This window comes from Nilaparvata lugens, chromosome 10 (assembly GCF_014356525.2).
Source record: "Nilaparvata lugens isolate BPH chromosome 10, ASM1435652v1, whole genome shotgun sequence".
NCBI classification, from domain to species: domain Eukaryota; kingdom Metazoa; phylum Arthropoda; class Insecta; order Hemiptera; family Delphacidae; genus Nilaparvata; species Nilaparvata lugens.
This window is the reverse complement of record NC_052513.1, coordinates 5,679,184-5,701,332: the sequence shown is the minus strand read 5'-3', so window position 1 is coordinate 5,701,332 and position 22,149 is coordinate 5,679,184. Positions and strand designations below refer to the sequence as shown.

Genomic DNA, 22,149 nt, shown 5'->3' with positions numbered 1-22,149 from the left:
ATTCACATTATCATCTATGATATTTTATTCAGTAGGATTATCACTAATCAGCGCCCTCAATTTCCGAATCGCCTTCAGAGTTAGTCGCAAATATCGTTAATTTCAAATCCACTCAATGAATTAAAATCCGAATTCTCAAACATCATAATTGGTATAAAATATGGTAGCAAGGAGCATTACAAAGTCTAAACAAATCACGCTAAACTAAAATTGAACTCGAATATAAGCTCAACTCATTTCTTCCTACAGATAAATACCGTTCACTCCATCTGTATTAGACTCAACTTTTTACAATCATCCTTTTCTACAGGACAATCTCAAAACTCCAGAAATAACTGAAAACTCTGACATTAGACCTGAGCCAGGTCACTCGACATTATTATTATTATCATCTCAAAACTCCAATGCTCTAACAGCGATATTGGGTTTATATTACTGTAGATGATCCCAAAAAATCACTTATTCAACATGGATATGAAGAGACAAGAGACCCACAACATATTGGATATAAGAAAATTTGAATCATGCATCAACAGCGACATTGACTCAAGATGACCAGCTCACTTCAATCTAAACCTCTCAGCGTCAGCTTCTAGACATTTATTCATTGATTCAATTACAAATCATGTAGTAATGACTGAGAGAGGTCAACAGGCTCAGCAAAAAACTGCTCTTCTCCCAAGTTTCATCAACAGTATTGACATCACCTCGACATTACACGAAAATATGACCGAATTCATTTCAGATGATCCCCGCATTCCAACTTTGATGCGGAATTATTAATACTGGATTCCCTTCCTTTTCGACACTCTTGTGAACCATCCGCGTTGTTTCTGCGTAGAACGAGACAGCAGACGGAAAAAGAAGGCGCTCGAAAACAGCCCAAGGTGGTGGCTGTGAATCAGATAGTATTGGCATTGACCTAATGACCATAGGACGACGACGTTTGTCCGACCATTGAGTAGAGCGGCCAAAGACCACCTCCACTGGATCTGAGGAGAACCTGTTCCACAGGCTGGCCCGATTCATACAGTTTACCTCAAAGTTGGAGCCGGTTAGAACTTCTTCCACCTGTTACAGGTACCTTGGTACCTATTAGATAATAGTGTCTGGGCTACTAGAAACTATAGCAAGCAACGCACACGACATTATCGGCTGCTTTGTTCCACTTGAGTGTCCTACTAATAGGCTCTGTCACTGACTCTGTCAGTATTGTACTCTCCAAATCAAATTGAATTGATACTACCACAGACAAGGCTTGCATCTGTGATACTACCAATATTATGATTCATTGATAGAAGATTTTATTAGAAATTGCAGTTTCATCAATTGCTGGAATATTATTACTGAATAATTTTAAATAATATCCAATTACAGCTTTATAAAGTTTTAAAAACAATATAAAAACATGAAGTACTCTTTTATTAAAAAAAATAAACTAACTTTAAAACATTTCAAACAACTAGTTTCGGCCTACTTTGGCCATTTTCAAATTTAAATATAGCTTTAATTGGATATTTGAAATAATTATTACTGTATAGGCTACAGTAATTGTGCTTCATTAGTGACTCTTCCAGTATTGTAGGCTACTTTCCAATTCAAATTGAATACTACTCGATACTACTAATATGCTTTGTCAGTGACTGAACTGTTTCTGTAGTAGCCGTACTGTAATCTCAAATTTGAAGTAAATATCTACCAAGTTTTTTTGCAAAAACCACAACCCTGTATAGGGCTGAGCGTTTTTAGAGACAATGCAGGAGTCAATGAGAATGCAACTAAAAATGAAAGTCAGTCAGTTAATCATACTATCATACATTGACTAGTTACTCAGTTGATCCATATAATTTCGATAAAGTTCAACCATTTTTTTATTTCCAGGAGTATTGACGAATTCTTGTTCATTTTCAACTCGTCATTGAGTGTCACTCATGTCCTTGAAACCCTGTCCACTATTTGCGGTTTCATGTGATGTACATATTAAAATATAGAAACCAAATTAAAGAAGCTTGAATATCCTGTTACCATTTATAGATGAATATATTCTAATCTTCAGTGATGAAATATAAATAAACATTTCCAGTTTATCCGTAGAGTAATAACGTTTTTAATAGAATGCGTATTTTATGAAGTTTGGATATAGAACTGTTTTTTGTACCTCAAGTTTGTAATCAGAAGTACAAAAATCACAGGAATCTCTCAAGTTATTGCTTCAAATGGAGAAGCAAACATAAAGTTGTGAAAGACTGTAATATTCCTATGAATCATTAGGAGTGGAGAGTACCAGGATCCACGCACCTAAATGTTCACGCCTTTCAAATACTTAATTAGTATTGATAGCCCCAATCTTTCCGAACATCATTCTCCTTCTTCTTCGTTCTTCTGTTAGACTGTCTCTCTCAATTTATTCTCTCTCTCTCTCTGATAGACACACTTATTTACTCACAAGATCTTTCTATCTCGACTTCTAAATTTTAGACTCATAAACGCACACGCACCAACCTTATCTTGAATATTGAGACGAGTAGAAATTCTACTCGGTCTGTTTGGCTGTTATATAATTTCAATCTTCTCATTTCGTATTTTCTTTCTGCTTATGAACAGGTGTACTTATAGAGAGACTATACTCTTTATACTGAATCAGTATTCATGAGCCACGGATTTTTTCTTCTCGCTTTGTGTGATGATAGTATACATTGAAGAGTAGGCCATATTTTATGCTCGAACCTGTTTGCTTCAAACATATAGATACTGTGTCTCAAATAAGTTTTTTCTTTTTTGATCAAAGAACAAAAGTATAGCCACATCCTATCTGTCTAAAAAATTGAATTTCCTTTTATACTGATACCAGTAGATGCTATTGTTCAAGATTATGATATTAAAACAACAAGACAGAAGACAGCTTGAAGAAATCCTGTGATTGACAACCTTTAAACTATTGCAACTCTAATCACGAGATTATGCAAATATTCCTTCCCAAATTTGAATAATTGGTTTATATATTCTCAACTCGTAAAAAGTCTCAATATGGACATTACATGCGTATCAGTAATTTTTTATTATAAGCTATTCAGATGATTCAATTGTAACTTGTCAAAAGGCATCCGGTATCCAATTATCCACCGAAATTAAAATCATAAGAAAACGATTTTGACTTGGAACACAAGCATTGTTTTTCTCCAAAACTCTTCATCATTTCTCAAGATATAATTCAAATAAAATGAATACGATAATCGAGAATGTTTCACATCCTATTGTTTTTGAGATGCAATAAACAGATAAACACAAAATGTAAAGTTTTTCATCACAAAGTGGTGGAATATCTATTGTCTAAGTTTTCATGTATTTATCAAGTAAGATGCGATTACAGATTGAATTATTTTTAATAAGCCGATCATTTAACAATTAAATTCTAAGAGGAGTTTAGCCCGCAGGAACCAGGCTGGTTGACCTGTGGGTTACAAAAGAAAACCCAAGCGAGTCGCGAGGAGGCATATTAGTTCTTATTGCGTTCATTACACACTAGGGTCACCATGTTTGTGTATTCGACTGGTGGCTGGTGTCTCACTCGTGTCTCCAACCCTGCTACCATTCCTGGTGTCTCAGGAGCACCAAATTCTACTCAAGAATGCATTGAGTTATTGATCAATGAGAATTGTAGTTTGATGTCTCACTGATGTCCCAGCCGGGTGTTTTAATACTGTATAATGAGATGATGTTGATGAATCGATCAGTAAAACCAGCTTCAAAGTTATTGATAGTAACTCACAGTATTGAGAGATTAAAGTATACTCTGAAAACAATTGAAAATTGACCACCCATTCGTGTGGTCAAACAAATCGATTTGACAATAAAAAAGCCATAAAACATTTAGGTACCGAATTGATCACCTTCAGCTTTTTTGAGCAATAAATAAGCTGACTTTGAGCAGTTCAAATATTATTTTAATGTTTTTTGTAAAGGAATTGGTTCAGAAAATTCGTGCTAATGGGTATATAACGAATTCTGCTGTTGATTATGAGTTGCTCATGCATTATAATTAGAAGTTTGCAGCATACCGTAGCAATAAATATAACTCAGGAAAATGACCAATTTTTGTTATTGTTTGTTACCGTATTGTTCAACAGAAATAAACAATTTTTCCGATACTCAAAGAGCCAATCCATTGAATGAAATTTCGTATGAACGTGTCTTTTTCAGAATTGTTCATGATACATTAATTTCCTCTCAGAAGTTTTTCGTCACCAGAATGCTAACTACTTATGCAGAACTTATAATATATGTAAAGATCAATTTTATTTATGTACTGTGAATAGAATTCGCTATTCAGATGGTGTTAGGCCTATTGCTTCCATTACCTCAAAGTCATGCAAATATCATAAGTGTGCTATTTTAAAGTATGATTTTCACTACTTTTCCACTGCCAGAATTTCTTAAGTACTGAACATGGCAAGAAATTTCGTTTTTCTAGATTAGGGCCTAATGGTATTTACGGTACTTAATTATTATTACTCTCAACTGTATTTTTTGATGGAAATGAATATCACAAATTTCATTAAATAGATTGATGGATATACTGTGAATCAGTGAAAAGTAAATGGCATTTTGTTGGTGGGGACTGTGGAGTACCTTTTAGATCAAAATGTAATAAATACAACATAATAAATAGATCAAATAAATTCAAATTAAAAATATAGATAGAACTTGAGGTCATTGAGATGAAGACATTGGAGAATTTCATGCTCAGATCTCCAGCTCATTACAATTTTTCTAATAGATCAGATGACAGGATATCATCGGCATTTCGAGCACGTCTTCCAGCACTGAGGGGCCCACTAGTTGCAAATAGATTACAATTACCGGTATTATATTGTTTGCATTACGGTATACATCATGAATAAACTGAAACTGATGAACATGAGTTACGGTTTCTAAGCATCAGGAATCATATTCACCTTGACCATAAAGATCCTTTTGAGAAAGCGTTGTATATTCATGTTTTGACCTAATGTATTTCTAAACAATGCTGTCTATAGAAAACCGTGTTATCCGTATATATCCGTGTTATCGGATGGGCACGTTAAGCTGTCGGTCCCGGCTGAAGTATGACAGTCGTAAGGCCCATTGGCGGCTTAAATTATAAATTCAGGCGGTGGGACCCTCCCGCAAGGGACTCCCCACCAACAAAAGCCATACGAATTTACTTTTTTTATAGAAAACCTTCAAATCCTCTTACACTAATAAATTCATTTATTGATAAAGTGGGATTGATTCAAGAATCACTCGATTTTACCGATCTCTAGCACTAGAAGAGTTATCACTGTAGTTCGAAGTAAGATTCCCTACCATATAGTGCTAATGTCAACAATTATTGATCCTTCAATAATCAATAACTTACTTCTTAAAAATCAATAACTAAAATCGACTTGAAACTTTTCGAAATATATTAAAGCGAACATTTCTTCAAATACTAAACAATTTTGATCTACTCAAATCGACCTAATACATTTCGAAATATATGAAAGCGAAAAATATTTCCAAAATACTAAAAAAAAACTCTACTTACTTTCATCAGCGAAAATACTTCATGGTCATTAAGATCAGCTATTCTCTGCTTCGGTGCCATGATGTATCCAGCTTTCGAGAACGTTCTTTGGGGGATGTAAACAACAAAATTCAGCCGATAAACGAAACACCAAGATAAACGATTAAATACGAACTGGACTCCAAACTTTCAAACACCGATTGCTTGCAAATTACTAACGAAAAGTTTAGTAGCTACAAAATGCGACTATTCTCCCTTACAAAGTGAAAATATAGGATGACTATTTTATTTAGTAAACAAAGCACAGAAATTATGTATGTGAAGCTGGGTGACAGATTTTGAGAAATTGATAGTTGAGTCGATCGTATTCAATAAAATAAAACACAAAAATTATGTACCGTATGTGAAAACTGTGTGATAGATTTTGAGAAACTGATTTTTGAGAGGTTAATGTTTTGAAGCGAATTGTTGTATAAGATTGATAGCAAGCGATACGGTCAGTCCTGCAGCAACCAGCGTTGCTGGAGAGATAAGTGAACTCTGCTGATAAGGAAGCACTGTGCTAGGAAGGAGAGCCGGCTCACTACTAACTGGCATTGGCTACTGGCTTCTAGTTGACTGTCCTGTCCGATTGAGAAGTATACCGCACCTCCATCCCACCAGGTACCACAACAAATCCGCGAAGCTCCTCCACTGACGTCACTCTCTGATTTCTCTAGGTCTCTATTGGCAGTGCATTGATAGGCCTGCACTCTCCAATGTTTGAGTGACACTGTGAGCAGTGCTTGAATGGGAATAGTTTAGACTATTAGTTCTTTGAATAGTAGACCTCGCGCTGTTATAAACCACAGCCTTCTCTAATACTGTCCATCAGAGTAAATTCTGTCCTGTCCTGTCGTGTCAGCGAGATATCAGTGTGGAAACGACTATTAATGGCTGTTTGCGGGTTGGTGTATCAACGATGCTAATCATCTGTTGTGAACAACTACTATTATCAAAAGCGGACCAAGTTGAAAGCAGAGAAAGGTCGGGAGAAAATAACTTCGACCATGTATAGGAAGTACATGGTCGAAGGAGAATACTATGTTTGATTTAGCAATTATTGTATGCGTCATTGCATGCAATTAATAATCCTCTCGACAACCGATTTATGATGAATAATTCCATATTCTGATTTCTACGGTCTAATTTCATATTGGCGTATGAAGGAGGCTCCTTTTCCTTTTATATTATTCTTAAAATGCAAAATTCTAAAAAACCGTATACATACTTCAACGCTCAATTCAAAAAGGAACATACCTGTAAAATTTCATGAAAATCTATTGTCGCGTTTCCAATGCAAAAGTAACACTCAATGTAAATCTGTCAGCATTGTTTGAACGGGAACCATTTAAGCTGTTAATGAGAAAAGCTGACAGTTTAGAGTGAATCTCACTGTTGCACACAATAGGAATGCGATGATTTATTTCACACTGATTAGGTGACTTATTGCTGCTGAATTGGAGGTATAAAAGATTCTTAATACTGATAACTCTTGATTCTCTGATACTCTATAGTTAGTCATAGTTCACACTAGTTTCAGAAGTCTTATTAGCTTCTCCAGAATAATTATTACCAAAAAAACATTATCAATTAATTTCAGTATGTTTAATTGATGATTTTGTGTGTGAAATTGAGGATTCATGTTTTATTCATTTTTAGAAAAACTGTATGGGTATGGTAAGTTACATTACCAAAAAATCAATAACTTCTCATTCATTCGTAACTACTTAACAAAGCATTTATATTTTCATTTGCAAGGAAGTCCGGTAGGTACTCTTTGAAGTTAATCCTGATACTATCATGCATTGCGAAATGTATATTCATTGAAATATAATTTAAAAAATATAGTATGCAATATATATAAAAGCGAAATGGCATGCAATATATGAAAATCTTCATTGTTGATTAGATGAAGGCTTTCCAATTACGTTGATAGAAGTTCTTAAATTTGAAATTGGAGATATTTTGATTAGGCCTATATTAGTCTTGAGAATCGAGTTTCACCTGTCATGGTTCATCAAATTTTGATAAAAAAATCCAATGAAATCTCAATAGAGAATGAATAATAAACAAGAATTACGAATAGCTCTCATACTTACAATGCATTCAGTCATAAATTAACACAGTTAAATCTCGGAAAATTATTCATTTAAGTAGTTTCACTTGACATCTCCGATTTGTTCGAATAGCATAGGTTCATGATGGGTATGAGAGTGCTTTAATAATGCTCATCATTTTAGAAGATTTTCTCATATTTTATTATAGTTTTGATTTTTGTGTAGCAAGAATTTGGAAATTATCAAATTAATCATAATTATAAAACTCGTTGTTGTTTCCTTTGAAATAGTGTTCATTTATTTTCCAAACTATTGCCTATTTCGGATTTGATGTGGTATAGAGAAAATTTCCGTACGTGAATATTGACTTCATAAGCTGAAAGAAAAATAGTTATTTGTTATTAGCATGAACTGTAGTATGAATTTGCATGAAAGTTTAATAATTTTATCTCTAATAACAGTAACCCACACTGGTAGAATATTGAAATAATATAAAGTAGGCTTACTGCTTATTAGTGGGGGAAGTTATCCAAATTAAACCTTCTACCTAATTTAAATGTACATTTGAAATACTTGGGTTTTCAAAAAACTGGTTCTACTAGGAAAACTCTTATTTGGTTCTCTACTGGGTTACAAAAAATTCGTCTTAAAATGAAAACATAATACATTCCAAATTCTTTAGATTTATCTATCAGAATCCTACTGTTTAACTAATAATTAAATACCAAGCCTACTGTAGCCTCATTTTTTGAAATGTCCTTTGTTTTATTTCCTCTGTATATTGGATTTTTTCTCTTATTTTCTTGATAAAGATATTGACAGTTGTTTGTATGAGAGACCCACTCACATTCTTGTATGTCTTGTGGTTCAGAACAAAAATATTGTAGGGTTTTATTTCAGTGTTAATGTTAGCTCGTTCCATCATAATAGCCACCGTCTTCTTAAACCATTGGTCTTTGTCAGTCCACGGTAGATTTGCAATAGCTTGACGAAAAATATCATTCTGAAAAATAAAATCATTCAGCTGGATAACAATTCTCAACGTTCCTACCTTTATATTCTACTATGAAGAAAAGTTTAAGAAAATATGCATAGAGGAAATATAAAGATACATCCAGTGAAAACAACATTATTCGTCTGTGATTTTTACATTGTGAAACCAAATTTGAATACCGTAGTGGATTACTATCTTCAAGAAAATAAATTGCTTGAATAAGAGATATCCCTTGACTATAAAAACATCCAAAGATATTTGATCGGGTGTAATTTTACCTGATTAACAATTTTATTTCCAGTGTGAAAACGGAATAATCCTAGTAAGTTGACCAGGAATGATGCCACTGCATAGTTTAATGATGTACTCAAGTCTTCTGCCTGTAAAAAAATTAATTAAGATTTAAGAAATTTGAACACTAGTACTCCATAGTAGATAAGTACCTACCACTGGGTTCAGAATTGCTTTTGATGCAGTGATCTCTTCCATAACCACAGATCTTCCAATGGCATCCTCTTTCCAAATTCCATCCAACCAGAATTTACCCGCAATAGTAATTCCTTAATATATAAGTAGTGTCGTTTTATTGTCTTTTTTCTTTAGGGCTACTTCTAATATAAATAAGAATATCTCAGTAGCCTTTTAAATTATTTTGTCACTAGGCTACATGTTTCGGAAATCAATCAAGACTTGAAAATGGCATTAATGTCCGAAACATGATGTGACAAAATAATTTAAAATAAGGGTACTGAGATTTATATTTTTATTTATAAGTAGTGTCTTTTATATGGAAGAATATAAGAAGTTCCAATGAATCAGTCCAAATATTGATATAACTGATTGGTGAGCACATTTTACTCATAAATAAAATTAAACTTGAATTTTAAAAACACTTTTGGAGTGAAATGCACTTACTTTTGTAGTGACGATCGTTTCGACCTGTTGTTGGTCATGATGATGAAGTGCATTTCACTCCAAAAGTGTTTTTTAAAATTCAAGTTTAATTTTAACAGTGAAAAAGTATGGATATGCAACAGAGTAATCACGCCGATAAAATTATACTTCACTTCCATTCCCATTTCTACTAAAAGGATGAATAAATCCAAAAAATCTCTACAACTGAGAAACAGTAGTTGAATATTGTGCTACTTTTTTATGTTTATCAGCATTTTGAAAACTATATTTATTAGAAAACTCTGGTTTTAAAGACTCATAAGACTATTTAAAACTTGGAAAATGAAAAGCGTGCCGTACACAATATTATACACTTGATAGTGACTAGTGGATATATCTCACTTTGTCGACTTGACAACGACCATTACCACTCCCCACTTATTTGCATCTCACAACTTGATATTCAATAAGCCTTTTTGAGTTAAAAAATTGATTTTTCGCCCCACTTGGATGTAATGAGCTGGTTTACGTTCATCATATATGGAGGCCGAAAGTGATTGTTTTCTGACCAGGCCGGTAAAATTTTTACTGCCCTAGGGCTGTAAAATAACCTTGAAGTCAGCTGATTCTGATTTGATGTGAATGGGTTTACAAAATAGTTTATGAAACGGAATCAGTTTATGCTTCTAGAATTGAATGAAGTATTTTGCATTAAGATACTATCATTTTATTTGGATGAATGAAATACAAATAAGATATTATAAACTATTCAAATTCAATTTTCAGAGTATAATAGAATCTAACCTCAAACCTCATAGTACTGCGTTTATTACGAAACCTGGTGGATAATTTTGGAACTACTTGGGCAATATCCATGGTGCTGAACGTTTTCACAAATAGTTTATGAAACGGAATCAGTTTAAGCTTTAAAAATTGAATAAAGTATTCTGCAATAATATACTATCATTTTATTTGGATGAATGAAATACAGATAAGATATAAGTTATATTATAAAATATTCAAATTCGATTTTCAGAATAGTATAGAACTTCTAACCTAAACTTCCAAAGTCTACGACAACAATAAGCATTGTTGACGTTTTGACATTCAGATTGGCTAAATTTCAAGTGAGCTAAAACAGCTGATCAAAAAACTTTTCATTATTTAAGTTTATTATTCAATAATTAAAACATTTATAATAATATCATCTTATTGTCATTTGAAACAATAAGAAAGTATAAACTCAACCTCCCACATAATTGAACATAATCTTTTAGGTTATTCAGACAAATCAGAATAAAAAATAAAAATACTTGGACAATTTCCTGATATTCAGATTACCTCAGATTTGCTAGAGCTATGACCTTCCACTTTGCTATCGGAAGTGCTTAATAAACAATTATTCTCATATATATATATATATAATATATATATATATATATATAATATATATATATATATATAATATATATATATATATTGTTTATTTTTCTGTGTGGCGAAAAATAGCGTTCGCACCATGGGCAAAAATGTTTTTCCGGCTCTCAATCTTTTCTAGTCCTCTGCCTACGGCCTCGGACTTACATGGATTAGGTGCGAAATATACTATTTCGATTGCTCAATATAGTACCTATACCAACATTTTAGCCCATCATTCATTGCATTCAACGTTTTCATCATAATTGAAAATCTTTTCAACGTCAGCAGAAGCTATCTCTCACCTTCATCATACGATAAATGTTGAATACAGTGTCGATGCTTATGTTGAGAGTATTCACAAGAATGCCATACGCTGAAAAATCTGCACAATCTTTAAAATTCCTTGAAAACAAAAGAAGCATCATTCATTATATTAATATATGCAAACATATTGAGAAATATGTTAGATCAAATACGGTGCAAGAAGTTGAATTAAAAGAGTCAACTGATTCCATAAAACGTTCAAAAGGTTTAAATATATGTTCAAATATAGTACTGCACAAGAGATTCTATATTGGAAGCTATAGATTTTAATAAAATTTTATCACTTTTAAAAAATAATAACAAAACATGAGAATTATTCGTGTTGAGGACTCACTATTTTTACAGAATACTCACGTATTTTAACAAGTACTTAATTGTAAAAAAATGTTGTAATATCTTCACTTATTCTACATTTTTCAAGTAGATGTGGGTCTACATGAATATTTCATGCAGTATCATAATCATTATACTCAGTATTTCAAAATGTTTATATTGTGAAATAAATTCTAAAGAAACGCCTTGAACGCCTTTTATGCTTTCAGTGCTGATTTTCGTGGCATTACAGGGAAAACCTCTGGAATTTTGGGGATCGAAATCACCATTCACCTCGATGAAAGTCGGTCGGATTCCCAAATCTGGATTTCCTTTTTGGAAATTTTGAACAATAAGGGCGGAAAACAGTGAGGCGAAGTATTATGTTATGCTATTAGTTCATCATTTTCTCTTGTCAGAATTACAGTCGAGGGTAATTTTAAAAATTCTACCCCAATTATTCAAACAATCCATGTAATAATAATATGGTTGAAAACCATTTACTCTTTTACTACTTGAAGGGACTTACACTTTCACAACATCACAAAATTACTATCATTATAGTCTGAATTTTAATTTCAGGAATCAAGAATTGAAAACAGATACTATTCCTAAAAAAATCTTATAGTACTCAAGAATATTCCAGTAGGAATTTTCAACTTATCATAAATAATGTGATGTTTTTTCTAGAAATTAAAAAGCACTCAAGCCATTTTAAAATGTCAAAATGAGTGCTTGAAACTAGTTATAAAAAGTATGAAAATGGTACTAGTGATTTTTATGATAATTAAACAATACAAGCAGCCCATTTAAAATACTTGATTAGAATACTTATGATGTATGATAATGACATTTTTTCATTCTCAAATAGAATTACCTGTTGAAATTCTGATGACATTTTATAATACGCGACATATCTCTTTTAAGATTGAAATCCAATGCAATAAATGTTTGCTGCTGGTCAGTCGGGTTCTCACTAGATCCATCTACAAATTCAAGCATTGAAAAGTTGGTTGCTATATCATCTAGCAGCAGAAAAATCGTTTCAAAATCGGCCAAAATCTTCTCAGTTGCTAGATAAACGGTGATCTCAATGAAAAATCCTTGGAAAGCCATGAACAGTAGTAGGATACTGTGAAAAATGTAAATGAACATGAAATAAGTGAAGGTATCGTAGCCAGGGGGACACCAATAGACAAACGGGGTAATCCAAGCACGTGACGTTTTCGAATCAGATGGGCTTCCAAGTAGCGAACTGAAGAAATTCCTATTGACAGCTCCAATGTACACTACAATAATCAGGTAGTAGATGAATTTGAACATCTTCTCCATGTTTTTCTTTCGGATACTGTAACATTTCTCAATTCTTTTCCAATTTTTCCCCCTTTCTGTTTCTTTGTTGACATGCACAATGCATCCACTTTCAATAACTTTCACCAGTTTTATTGCATCTTCAGGATTTAAACTCAACTTGAAAAGTACTGAAAATGCAGCGGTAACATGGACCAAATCTTTGATTCCCATTAGACGTTTTTCTGTATTGTTTTGTTCGTTCATGATAACCAGAAACATGTTGACAACTGCTAATGCTGCTATTGTCATTATGAATAGGAAAGGAATTGAGTTATGAAGTTTGTGATAGCGCACCAGTTCGATGTATCTCCGAAGAATATTAAAGCTTCCCATTTTAGCCTGAAAGAGAGTGTGTGGCTATTTATTCTTTATTAATTCATTCAATAAGTACATCATCGAAAGAAGGATGGGAAGAGGAAAAATAAGGTAACCTTTGTGATATTCCTCTCCCAAATTTATATAAGGTTACATATAGTCCAAAATAGGTGGGTATTACACATAGTTTGATTGGTATTCAGATATCGTTGATTGACTCTTATGCCCCGCACACACACATCTATTTTTGTTCGTACGATATTTTGCCTTCCTTATAAATTCTATTAGATGAAACAGATGATGTTTGTCAAATTCCGTTCAATCTGATAGAATTCATAAGGACGGCAAAATATCGTACGAACAAATATCGATGTGTGTGTACCGGGCTTTAGAGGAAAATGTTAGGTTATTATTATTATCATCATCCCTACACAGTTCATTCATAGCAGAGTATAATTTATATTTATCATAATTTCTGCAATCAAGAAATAACAGGCATCATTATTTAAACCTCTTATATTATTCAGGGATCTTTTGGTAGGTGGTATTTAATTCTCAACTCATATATTATGGATAATAAATGATAGTGACATTTATAAATTGATATTAAAATAAAATAATCTGAGAGTACAATATATTATGTTTTTTATATTTAAACTCCTATAGAAATGCCTATAAGATTTGCTCCTAGAAAATAATATCTAATTTGAATGTGTGTTCTGTAATAATAATAATAATGGACTGTTGTATTTTATTGTTTATCTCAGCTTCTGATATTTTTAGAATACAGCAATGGAATTGAAATTCTACAATTAGTTCGAGCTGAGAACTAGATGAAACCATTTCTTCAATTGATTATTAGTATAAAAAAGCATTTTACATCAACTTGTGTCATCAGAGCTATGTATAGAAATGACAGAGAATAATCAGAAAAATAGATGCTATAAATGTTTTTCTGTGGTATATAGAGTTTTGTGGGGTACTTCATTTCTACATTATTATACTGGTAGTGTTGAAAAGATTTTTTCGTCAAGCTTGAGAAATTCCTATTTCATTGTACGTAGTTTAATAATCTAATTGACAGCTATGCTCGTATATGCTTGCTAAATACAATTCTTATGACTATTAAGCTATAATATCAGGTGAAATATTACCATTCTCAAACTAACTATAATTATTGTTGTAAACTGAGAAAAAATTGTATACCGCACCAGATATAGTGAAAATTCCTTATCACATACATTACCCTGCCTTAGTGGGAGATTTGCTTGTTTGATTTTTTCTATCACGTATAAAATATGATATTCATTCATGATCTAGTTAGTTATGATCATATTAATATTATGAAGGTCTGTCACATGCATAGTCCATATTTGTGATTGATATTGTTCTTTTCATGCAATGAGAATTTCAATTTGAATATCATCAATATAAGTGCAGTATCAATACAAAATTTGAGAATAACAACTAATATAAACAATTTTGACATGTTCTCGCTCGTAGTAAACTTTACCTCAACAAATTAAATTCAATTCGAAGTACCTAATCGTGAGCAGAATGAAAACCGAACTTATCTTTTTGTAGTATTTTTTTACCTTGGCATTTAAAGTGTTGGAATTCTTAAAGAGTTAAAGTGCAGCTTCCACAATGAGAAATTCTTCCAAACATACTCCAACACCTCCAACTCTGCAGTCGGATTAAGAATAAACAATGAGAGTTTTGTTTTCCAAAATAATGAACCTGCGCATAATATCACACAAAACTATGAAACAGTTTCTAATGCTTCATCATGAATAAACCTAAAACTGAATGCTAAATGATGGCTTAATACTATTATTAAGTTGTCAAAATAATAGATTTCAGTCAATTATTATGTGCAGTTACTTGCAATAAAGTGTCATTATAAATGGAGTCCAGAGCCGATCATAATTATTGTTCTGGTCAGAGGAATGATTATCATAAAAGTAGCTGCCTATCTAATCTGATAATGCTCATCATGGCAGTCTCATTTCCAGCAATCATCACCTTTTGCCTGGACTATTTTCGTGGAGAGGGCACATAACTACCCAATTTTCTGCCTCAATTATGGGCTTTTTAAAACGTCCATCTCTGGCAATAATTATTGGCATAACAAGGGAAAATGAGAAAATCTGCTTGAGAAGTGCTAAACAGAAATCTCCTCCTTCTTACTGTTCTATTATCGTGAGCCACAAATAGAATATTGTTGAGTGATAGTTTTAGGCTCTCGTTTACTGTACGATCATAAATATTTTATTCGATTTTCCATTCCATTTCCCGTTTGACTCCTCTCCGAACAGCATAGGCCTATGTACTTATCATATTACTCAAAACAAAATTCAAGGTATGTATAATATTCGATCAAATATTATTGAATATTTTCATTCATATTTGAAAATATTTTAATACTTTGAGAATATGTTAGTATCCCAATTAGGCTACCTCAACAGACTAATAATATGAGTGAATTACTTCTTATCAGTTCAAAAAGACTGTCTTTTTTAACACAAATTGCATACCATAATATTATGTAGTATGTGGTGTATATAAACTTTTTTCCACGAAACGTCAATAAATTGTAGAAAATCAAATCCTTAGTGGATTCATGATCTTTTATCAGGTATTTTTCTCTTCTAACTTATCTTCTAAGTAACATTATTGTAGACCTACTGAAGTAATGATCAGATTTTATTTATCAAACTTACCGTATGTCTTGAAATATTTTTTTAGAAAGATTTATCTTGAGATTCATCATACTATTTGTAAAACTATTCTCACTATAGCAGCTCTCTTTTATTCTACTTTAATAACTGAATGAATTATTTATTCACAATACCACTTTTATGGATCTGACATTATCGTTAATCAATCATCATTCTGTTACAAAGTGATTATTAAATTTAAAAACAAGAGTAGAAACTGTTTGTAATTTTTTACAGCAAAAGTACTGTGAATATAAGTAGTACAGTACATACAGTATGTATGTACATAATTATGCTAGTAGAACAGTAATACATATATAATTAGGTACTGAATAATTTCAGATTCTTATCCTGTCTTATATATTAATATCTTATTGCTCTCATAACACGATGATCACCAGATTCTGGAAGTTGGCCACTAGATTTTAATGACCCGGCTGGCATTTCATTTGAGTCACCAGTTCATCTACCGATACTTGTGTCACTGGGGTCTCAGTGTGCTTTACACTCGCCAATGCTTGATGTGGCTAGTGGCTACCCACGGGTAACGGATAGGCCTACTATTGTTGCTAATATTAATGTGATACAAGCTAATCAAGAAGAATTTGATTTGTAATTGTTCCACTACTTCCCATTATTCTACTGCAGTAACAGTAACCAATCATTCAGGCCCGGTTGCACAAAAGCCAGTTGAATTCTAATTATGATTAAATGGCACAAGAACCAATTAGAGAAAGCTTTATTGAAAAGAAGGCTTCTCTGATTGGTTCTTGTGGCATTAATCAGTTATTGAAATGTAAGAGGCTTTTGTACTGTAGGTGCCCAGACTATTATACTAAGAGCGTAATGTAAAATACACCATTTTTTTTTTGTAATAGCGCGACATTCCCGCCAATCTAACAACTGATGCCACTTCCACGGGATGCTTCATAAGTGGGTCGACGACAAAGTGGGTCGATACACATTTGAGACCGACGACAAACTGGGCTAACGACAAATGCGGTCAGCGACAGAGTGGGTCACATTCCTGAGGTGACCGCATTTGTCGTGTCAAGAGGCGACAAATGCGGTCGATTTTCATTCCTGCACCTCCCGACAAATGCGGTCAGCGACAGAGTGGGTCACATTCCTGAGCTGACCGCAATTGTCGTGTCATGAGGCGTCAAATGCGGTCGATTTTCATTCCTGCACCTCCCGACAAATGCGGTCAGCGACAGAGTGGGTCACATTCCTGAGCTGACCGCAATTGTCGTGTCAAGAGGCGACAAATGCGGTCGATTTTCATTCCTGCACCTCCTGACAGATGCGGTCAGCGACAGAGTGGGTCATTTTTTATCGATGTATCGAAATGTTCGATTTTCACTTCTTCCTATCGATTTCAAAACGTCCTTACATTCATTTTTAGGATTGGCAACCCTGTTTCTAGTCATTCCAAGGAGGATCGTTGAGTAGGCAAAACAAAGTTTGGCTGTCTCCGCGCATTCTGGCTTGCGCATCTTTTCGGCCATCTTAGTTTGACCAAAACATTGCACTTGCACTGCAGTCATAGCATTGAAATCTGTGCTAATGTGTTTATTTAATTGAGTTTTAATTAAAAAAATAAAAGTTACGATGAAAATGGTAACCTTTTGTGCATTTGGATGTACAAACAGAAGTTCAAAGATGACTCCAGGAGTGACTTTTCACAGATTATAATTCATGAAGTACATTCCCATCAACAAATATCAAGTTCTGTATCACAGTATTGATACTATATCATTCATAGTCATATTATTTCTACTAAATTTCCATTTTCTGTTTATCAATCATTTTACCAATAATCTATTCATAGAATCATGTTATTCATTGTGCATGAATTCATTCTGATATTACAGAGAGCTTCAAACAGTATCTAGTTATGGCATATAATATTACATAAAACGAATAATAAACATATGGGTTGAATAAACAGTAATTTACTGAGAAGTAAAAGCTTTGTTCCAAGTGGAGCCTTTGGCATTTGTCTGTCTGTCTTTGCAATAAGTATGCCTAAGCCAAGGCCAAGCTATAGAAGTATGGTTCAAATGTATCAACATTATAGCTCGGCCAAGCCTTGTTTGATTATAATAAATTATTTGTAATGAATTTTGAATAGCCTTTCATTTTTTATAGGGGAGCTGATTCACTCATTCATTCTGTAAAACCTTTTTTTAGTAAAGCTTTAAAATCAAATTTGACAACTTCTGATGGGAATGACATCTTTAATGAATCAATTCATAGTAGCCAAATACTTTTTATTGTGAATCTGCAATAATTGTGGTGTTTTTTTATTTTATATCACAATTTTTTAAATGTATACTATACCATGCAGAATCAAAGCATGTTCAATTATTTTGAAGTATGTAAGAAAAGTCAAGATTACAGTACAAACTACACATATGTTCCTGATTGAATAACACATATGCCCAGTTGCACAAAAGTATGTTGAATCTTAAACATGATATGTAGTGGCCGTAGTCGATTGGACTAGATGCTGGCTTTATGATTCAGAGGCCCAGGTTCAAATCCATTGAGGACATAAACACAGGTTTGTAATCCCATCGACAAAACAAAATCACCTATATGGGTGATTTACTCCAGTCCAGTGTTAGCCAGTGCATGTTTTGAACATTATCAGATTTTATTCGACCAACTTGGTAAATCCTAGCATTAATAACACTCAAAGATTTTCGTCAGAGTTGGAAACATATTTTATGTTTTGGTGAGTCTCCCTTTTTCTTTTATCCTACATCATACTTCAAACATAAATTGTATTAGCATTACAAAGCATTCAACTAGTTTGAAAAAAATCATATGGCTTTTGTCAACATTACTGTATTAATTCATCAATGACTATAGACTATTTTGAATCCTTTAGAACTATCATAACATGAAGTAAAAATATCCTGAGAATATTATTTCTTAGTGAGCACCTAGGGCCTATAGGGAAGCTATTATATTCCAATCACTGCAAGCCATACGGTAGCCTACAGTAGTTTTCCACAAATCGTTAACAGTGAGAAGTCAGTGGTATTCCAGTTTTATGAGTATATAAATAATAACATTGGTATTATCAAATTTGTCCGAATACTTATTTTTAACTAGAGCCATTGATAATAACTTAATCATTTGTAAATAATGATGAGAAAATGCATAAATTGGGAAGACATAATTTGAATTATGGTCAATCCAAGGTGGCTAGCACGGGAAAAAAGTAGCGTCAAAGTGTACCAATGGGATAGTCTATTATTTCGTCTTCACGATCCTCCTTGAATCATTCCTTACCATGTTGTTTGTTGTGAACAAATAATGTGAATAGTTAAAAGAAAGAAGTGCTATAAAATAGGAGTTGATTCAATGACTTTGTTTTCTAGTGAGATGAATTCTGTGTAGGCTAACAGCTTTCTACTTCTATTTCTATCGTTAAAGCTGAGGTGCTAGCGCTATAGTGGGTTCCATGTTATAATGACAATATTTGATCAACTTTGGTTTTGCTATCCTAGTCTATCATTCGACAAAGCCGGTGGTACTATCCTTTTCTAGGTCCACAACGATGCCAATTATGTTTTTGATAGTGTAGAAATATAATTAACTAATGCAGAGAATTGGCATAGCTTTTCTTCAATCTTTATCCACTGCCATTATAACGTGAACCTCACTATAGTTGGCTCCGTGAACTTGTGGTGCACAAGCCCGAAAAAATTGACAATAAACTACGAATTTTGTGTCGGAAGAATATCCAAAAATTAAATTTTGTACAAGCACCGTTTTTTTTTACACGCATTTGAAGTTGCGTTCAAGGTCATTTTCCAATGCTAATTTCCCTATGCTGGAAGTGTGAACTTGTAGTGCACATGTCAGAAAAATAGGAAAAAAATTGACAATAAACTTCGAATTTTGTGTCGTCTGAATATGCAAAAATCGAATTTTGTACAAGCACTGTTTTTTTTAGATGCTTTTGAAGATGGAGTCAAGGTCATACATATCAATGATTATTTCCATATGCTGGCAACCTGCCAGCTACGCTACCGCTCATGCAGGCCGTATATTATGCAGGCGTGATAAAAAGTTTGGTATTACTTTGAATGAATAAAATACTGTATCCAAGTCGAAAACATGATCTATTGAATCATCTTCAACCACAAATGAATTAAGTACAAGCACAGTTTTCACAAACCAAAAAATTCAAAGATCAATATTTGTAATAGTGAAACTATGGGGAATTCTTGAATAATCAACCACAGAAGTCAAGTGCATGGCATTTCTTGTGTTATTATGGACTAAATGCAATGTTGAACATATATAGGATCATTTCTGAACACGAATGAATTATGTACAAGCACAGTTTTCACGAAAAAAAATATCAAAGTTCAATACCAGTTATGAGTAACCCCTTGGGAATTCTTGAATAATCAACAACAAAAGTCAAGTGCATGGCATTTCTTCTGCTATCATGGACTTAATGCAATAGTGGACATATACAGAATCATTCCTGATCACAAATGAATTATGTACAAGCACAGATTTCATGAAAAAAAATTCCAAAGTTTAATACAAGTTATAGTTATCCTCTTGGGAATTCTTGAATAATCATCAACAGAAGTCAAGTGCATAGCATTTCTTCTGTTATTTCTGACTGAATGCAATGTTAAACATATATAGAATCATTGCTTTTTTCACGAAAAAAAAATTCCAAAATTTAATACCAGTTATAGTTATCCTCTTGGGAATTCTTGAATAATCAAGAACAAACGTCAAGTGCATAGCATTTTATCTATTATTGTGGACTGAATGCAATGTTGAACATATATAGAATCAATCTTGATCACGAATGAATTTTGTACAAGCACAGTTTTCAAGAAAAAAAAATCAAAATTTAATATCAGTAATATTTATCCTCTTGGGAAATCTTTAATAATCAACCACAAAAATCAAGTACATGTCATTTCTTGTGTTATTATGGAATGAATGCAATGTTGAACATATATAGGATCATTCCCAATCACAAATGAATTCTGTACAAGCACAGTTTTCACGAAAAAAATATCAAAGTTCAATATTTGTAATAGTGGAACTATGGTGAATTCTTGAATAATCAACCACAGAAGTCAAGTGCATGGCATTTCTTGTGTTATTATGGACTAAATGCAATGTTGAACATATATAGGATGAATTATGTACAAGCACAGTTTTCACGAAAAAAAATATCAAAGCTCAATACCAGTTATGGGTAACCTCTTGGGAATTCTTGAATAATCAACAATAAAAGTTTTTTTTTTTTTTTTTTAAGATTACGTCCTAAAGACTCCAGTCATGGAGTATAAGACAAGTCATGTTATTACATAATAATTCTAACACTAAGTAGTTCAACCTAGTTTAGGTTTGAAAGGAATTCTTGTACACTATAAAAAGCTCTATCAACTAAATATTTTTTAATTTGTTTTTTGAAAATCTTCAAATCATCATTACTTTCAAGATTTGAGGTAGCTTGTTATAAAATTTCCTACCAATATAATCTGGTTTTTGTTCAAATAACCTACTATTGTGACCCATTATATGATAATCTGCTCTGTTTTGCGTATTATACTCATGAACATCTGAATTCTGGATCACACCACTCGTTTTCACATGCATTACAACTTCATATACATACAAAGATGGCACAGTTAATAGACCAAGATTTTTAAATAAAGGCCTACAAGAGTCTAACCTATTCACTTTCTCTATACATCTGAGTGCCTCCTTTTGAATCTTAAACACCCTGTCCATATTTTGTTGAGATGAATTACCCCATACTAAAATAGCATACCTAATATGAGATAGTATAAGTCCATGGTAAGCAGTTAACAGTAGTTTTTTATCATTCAGCCTAGCAAGCTGCTGCAGGACAAATACCCCAGATGATATCTTATTACATATCTCTCAATGTAAGGATGCCATGTTAATTTCCTGTCCAATAAAATTCCCAAGAATGCTACTTTCTCTTCTTGGTCTAATTCATTTTCCTCTACAAACACATTTATTTCTCTATCCTCTACTGAATTATATTTACTTTTGAATTGTAGGAATTGACATTTCTTACTATTTATTGTTAATTGCCTTTGCTTCAAGAATTGGACAATTGACTGTACTCCAGTAAAAGCATTTATTTCTAGA

The 22,149-nt window shown here is 32.9% G+C and overlaps 3 protein-coding genes and 1 long non-coding RNA gene across 8 annotated transcripts in view; 2 read left to right on the top strand and 2 right to left on the bottom strand.

The window, feature by feature from the left end:
* Positions 1-6,278, bottom strand: part of LOC111064365 (SEC14-like protein 2) — a 49,176-nt gene extending 42,898 nt beyond the window's left edge. The window contains exon 1 of the mRNA XM_022352082.2: positions 5,567-6,278. Coding sequence (XP_022207774.1) covers positions 5,567-5,626 — 60 coding nt within the window. The 5' untranslated portion in view covers positions 5,627-6,278. The remainder of the gene's footprint in view (positions 1-5,566) is intronic.
* The window catches only part of LOC120353238, a 25,790-nt gene extending 13,185 nt beyond the window's left edge, over positions 1-12,605 (top strand). Inside the window, exon 3 of the long non-coding RNA XR_005572243.1 lies at positions 11,818-12,605. This is a non-coding gene — a long non-coding RNA (uncharacterized LOC120353238). The remainder of the gene's footprint in view (positions 1-11,817) is intronic.
* Positions 1-22,149, top strand: part of LOC111058466 (gastrula zinc finger protein XlCGF57.1-like) — a 110,565-nt gene that overhangs the window by 33,982 nt on the left and 54,434 nt on the right. The gene's annotated exons all lie outside the window — the stretch shown is intronic.
* Positions 7,822-22,149, bottom strand: part of LOC111064380 — a 26,371-nt gene continuing 12,043 nt past the window's right edge. For 2 of the 5 annotated variants that reach the window (XM_039436159.1, XM_039436158.1), the window contains exons 2-7: positions 14,851-14,995; positions 12,465-12,719; positions 11,254-11,353; positions 8,917-9,018; positions 8,492-8,647; positions 7,822-8,020 (exon numbers count right to left, since the gene is read on the bottom strand). In XM_039436159.1, coding sequence (XP_039292093.1) covers positions 7,961-8,020; positions 8,492-8,647; positions 8,917-9,018; positions 11,254-11,353; positions 12,465-12,719; positions 14,851-14,858 — 681 coding nt within the window. In that variant the 5' untranslated portion in view covers positions 14,859-14,995 and the 3' untranslated portion in view covers positions 7,822-7,960. Of the gene's footprint in view, positions 8,021-8,491; positions 8,648-8,916; positions 9,019-11,253; positions 11,354-12,464; positions 12,720-14,768; positions 15,130-15,978; positions 16,859-22,149 lie in introns of those variants that run through there. The other 3 variants (XM_039436157.1, XM_039436160.1, XM_039436161.1) reach the window with 3 other exon arrangements.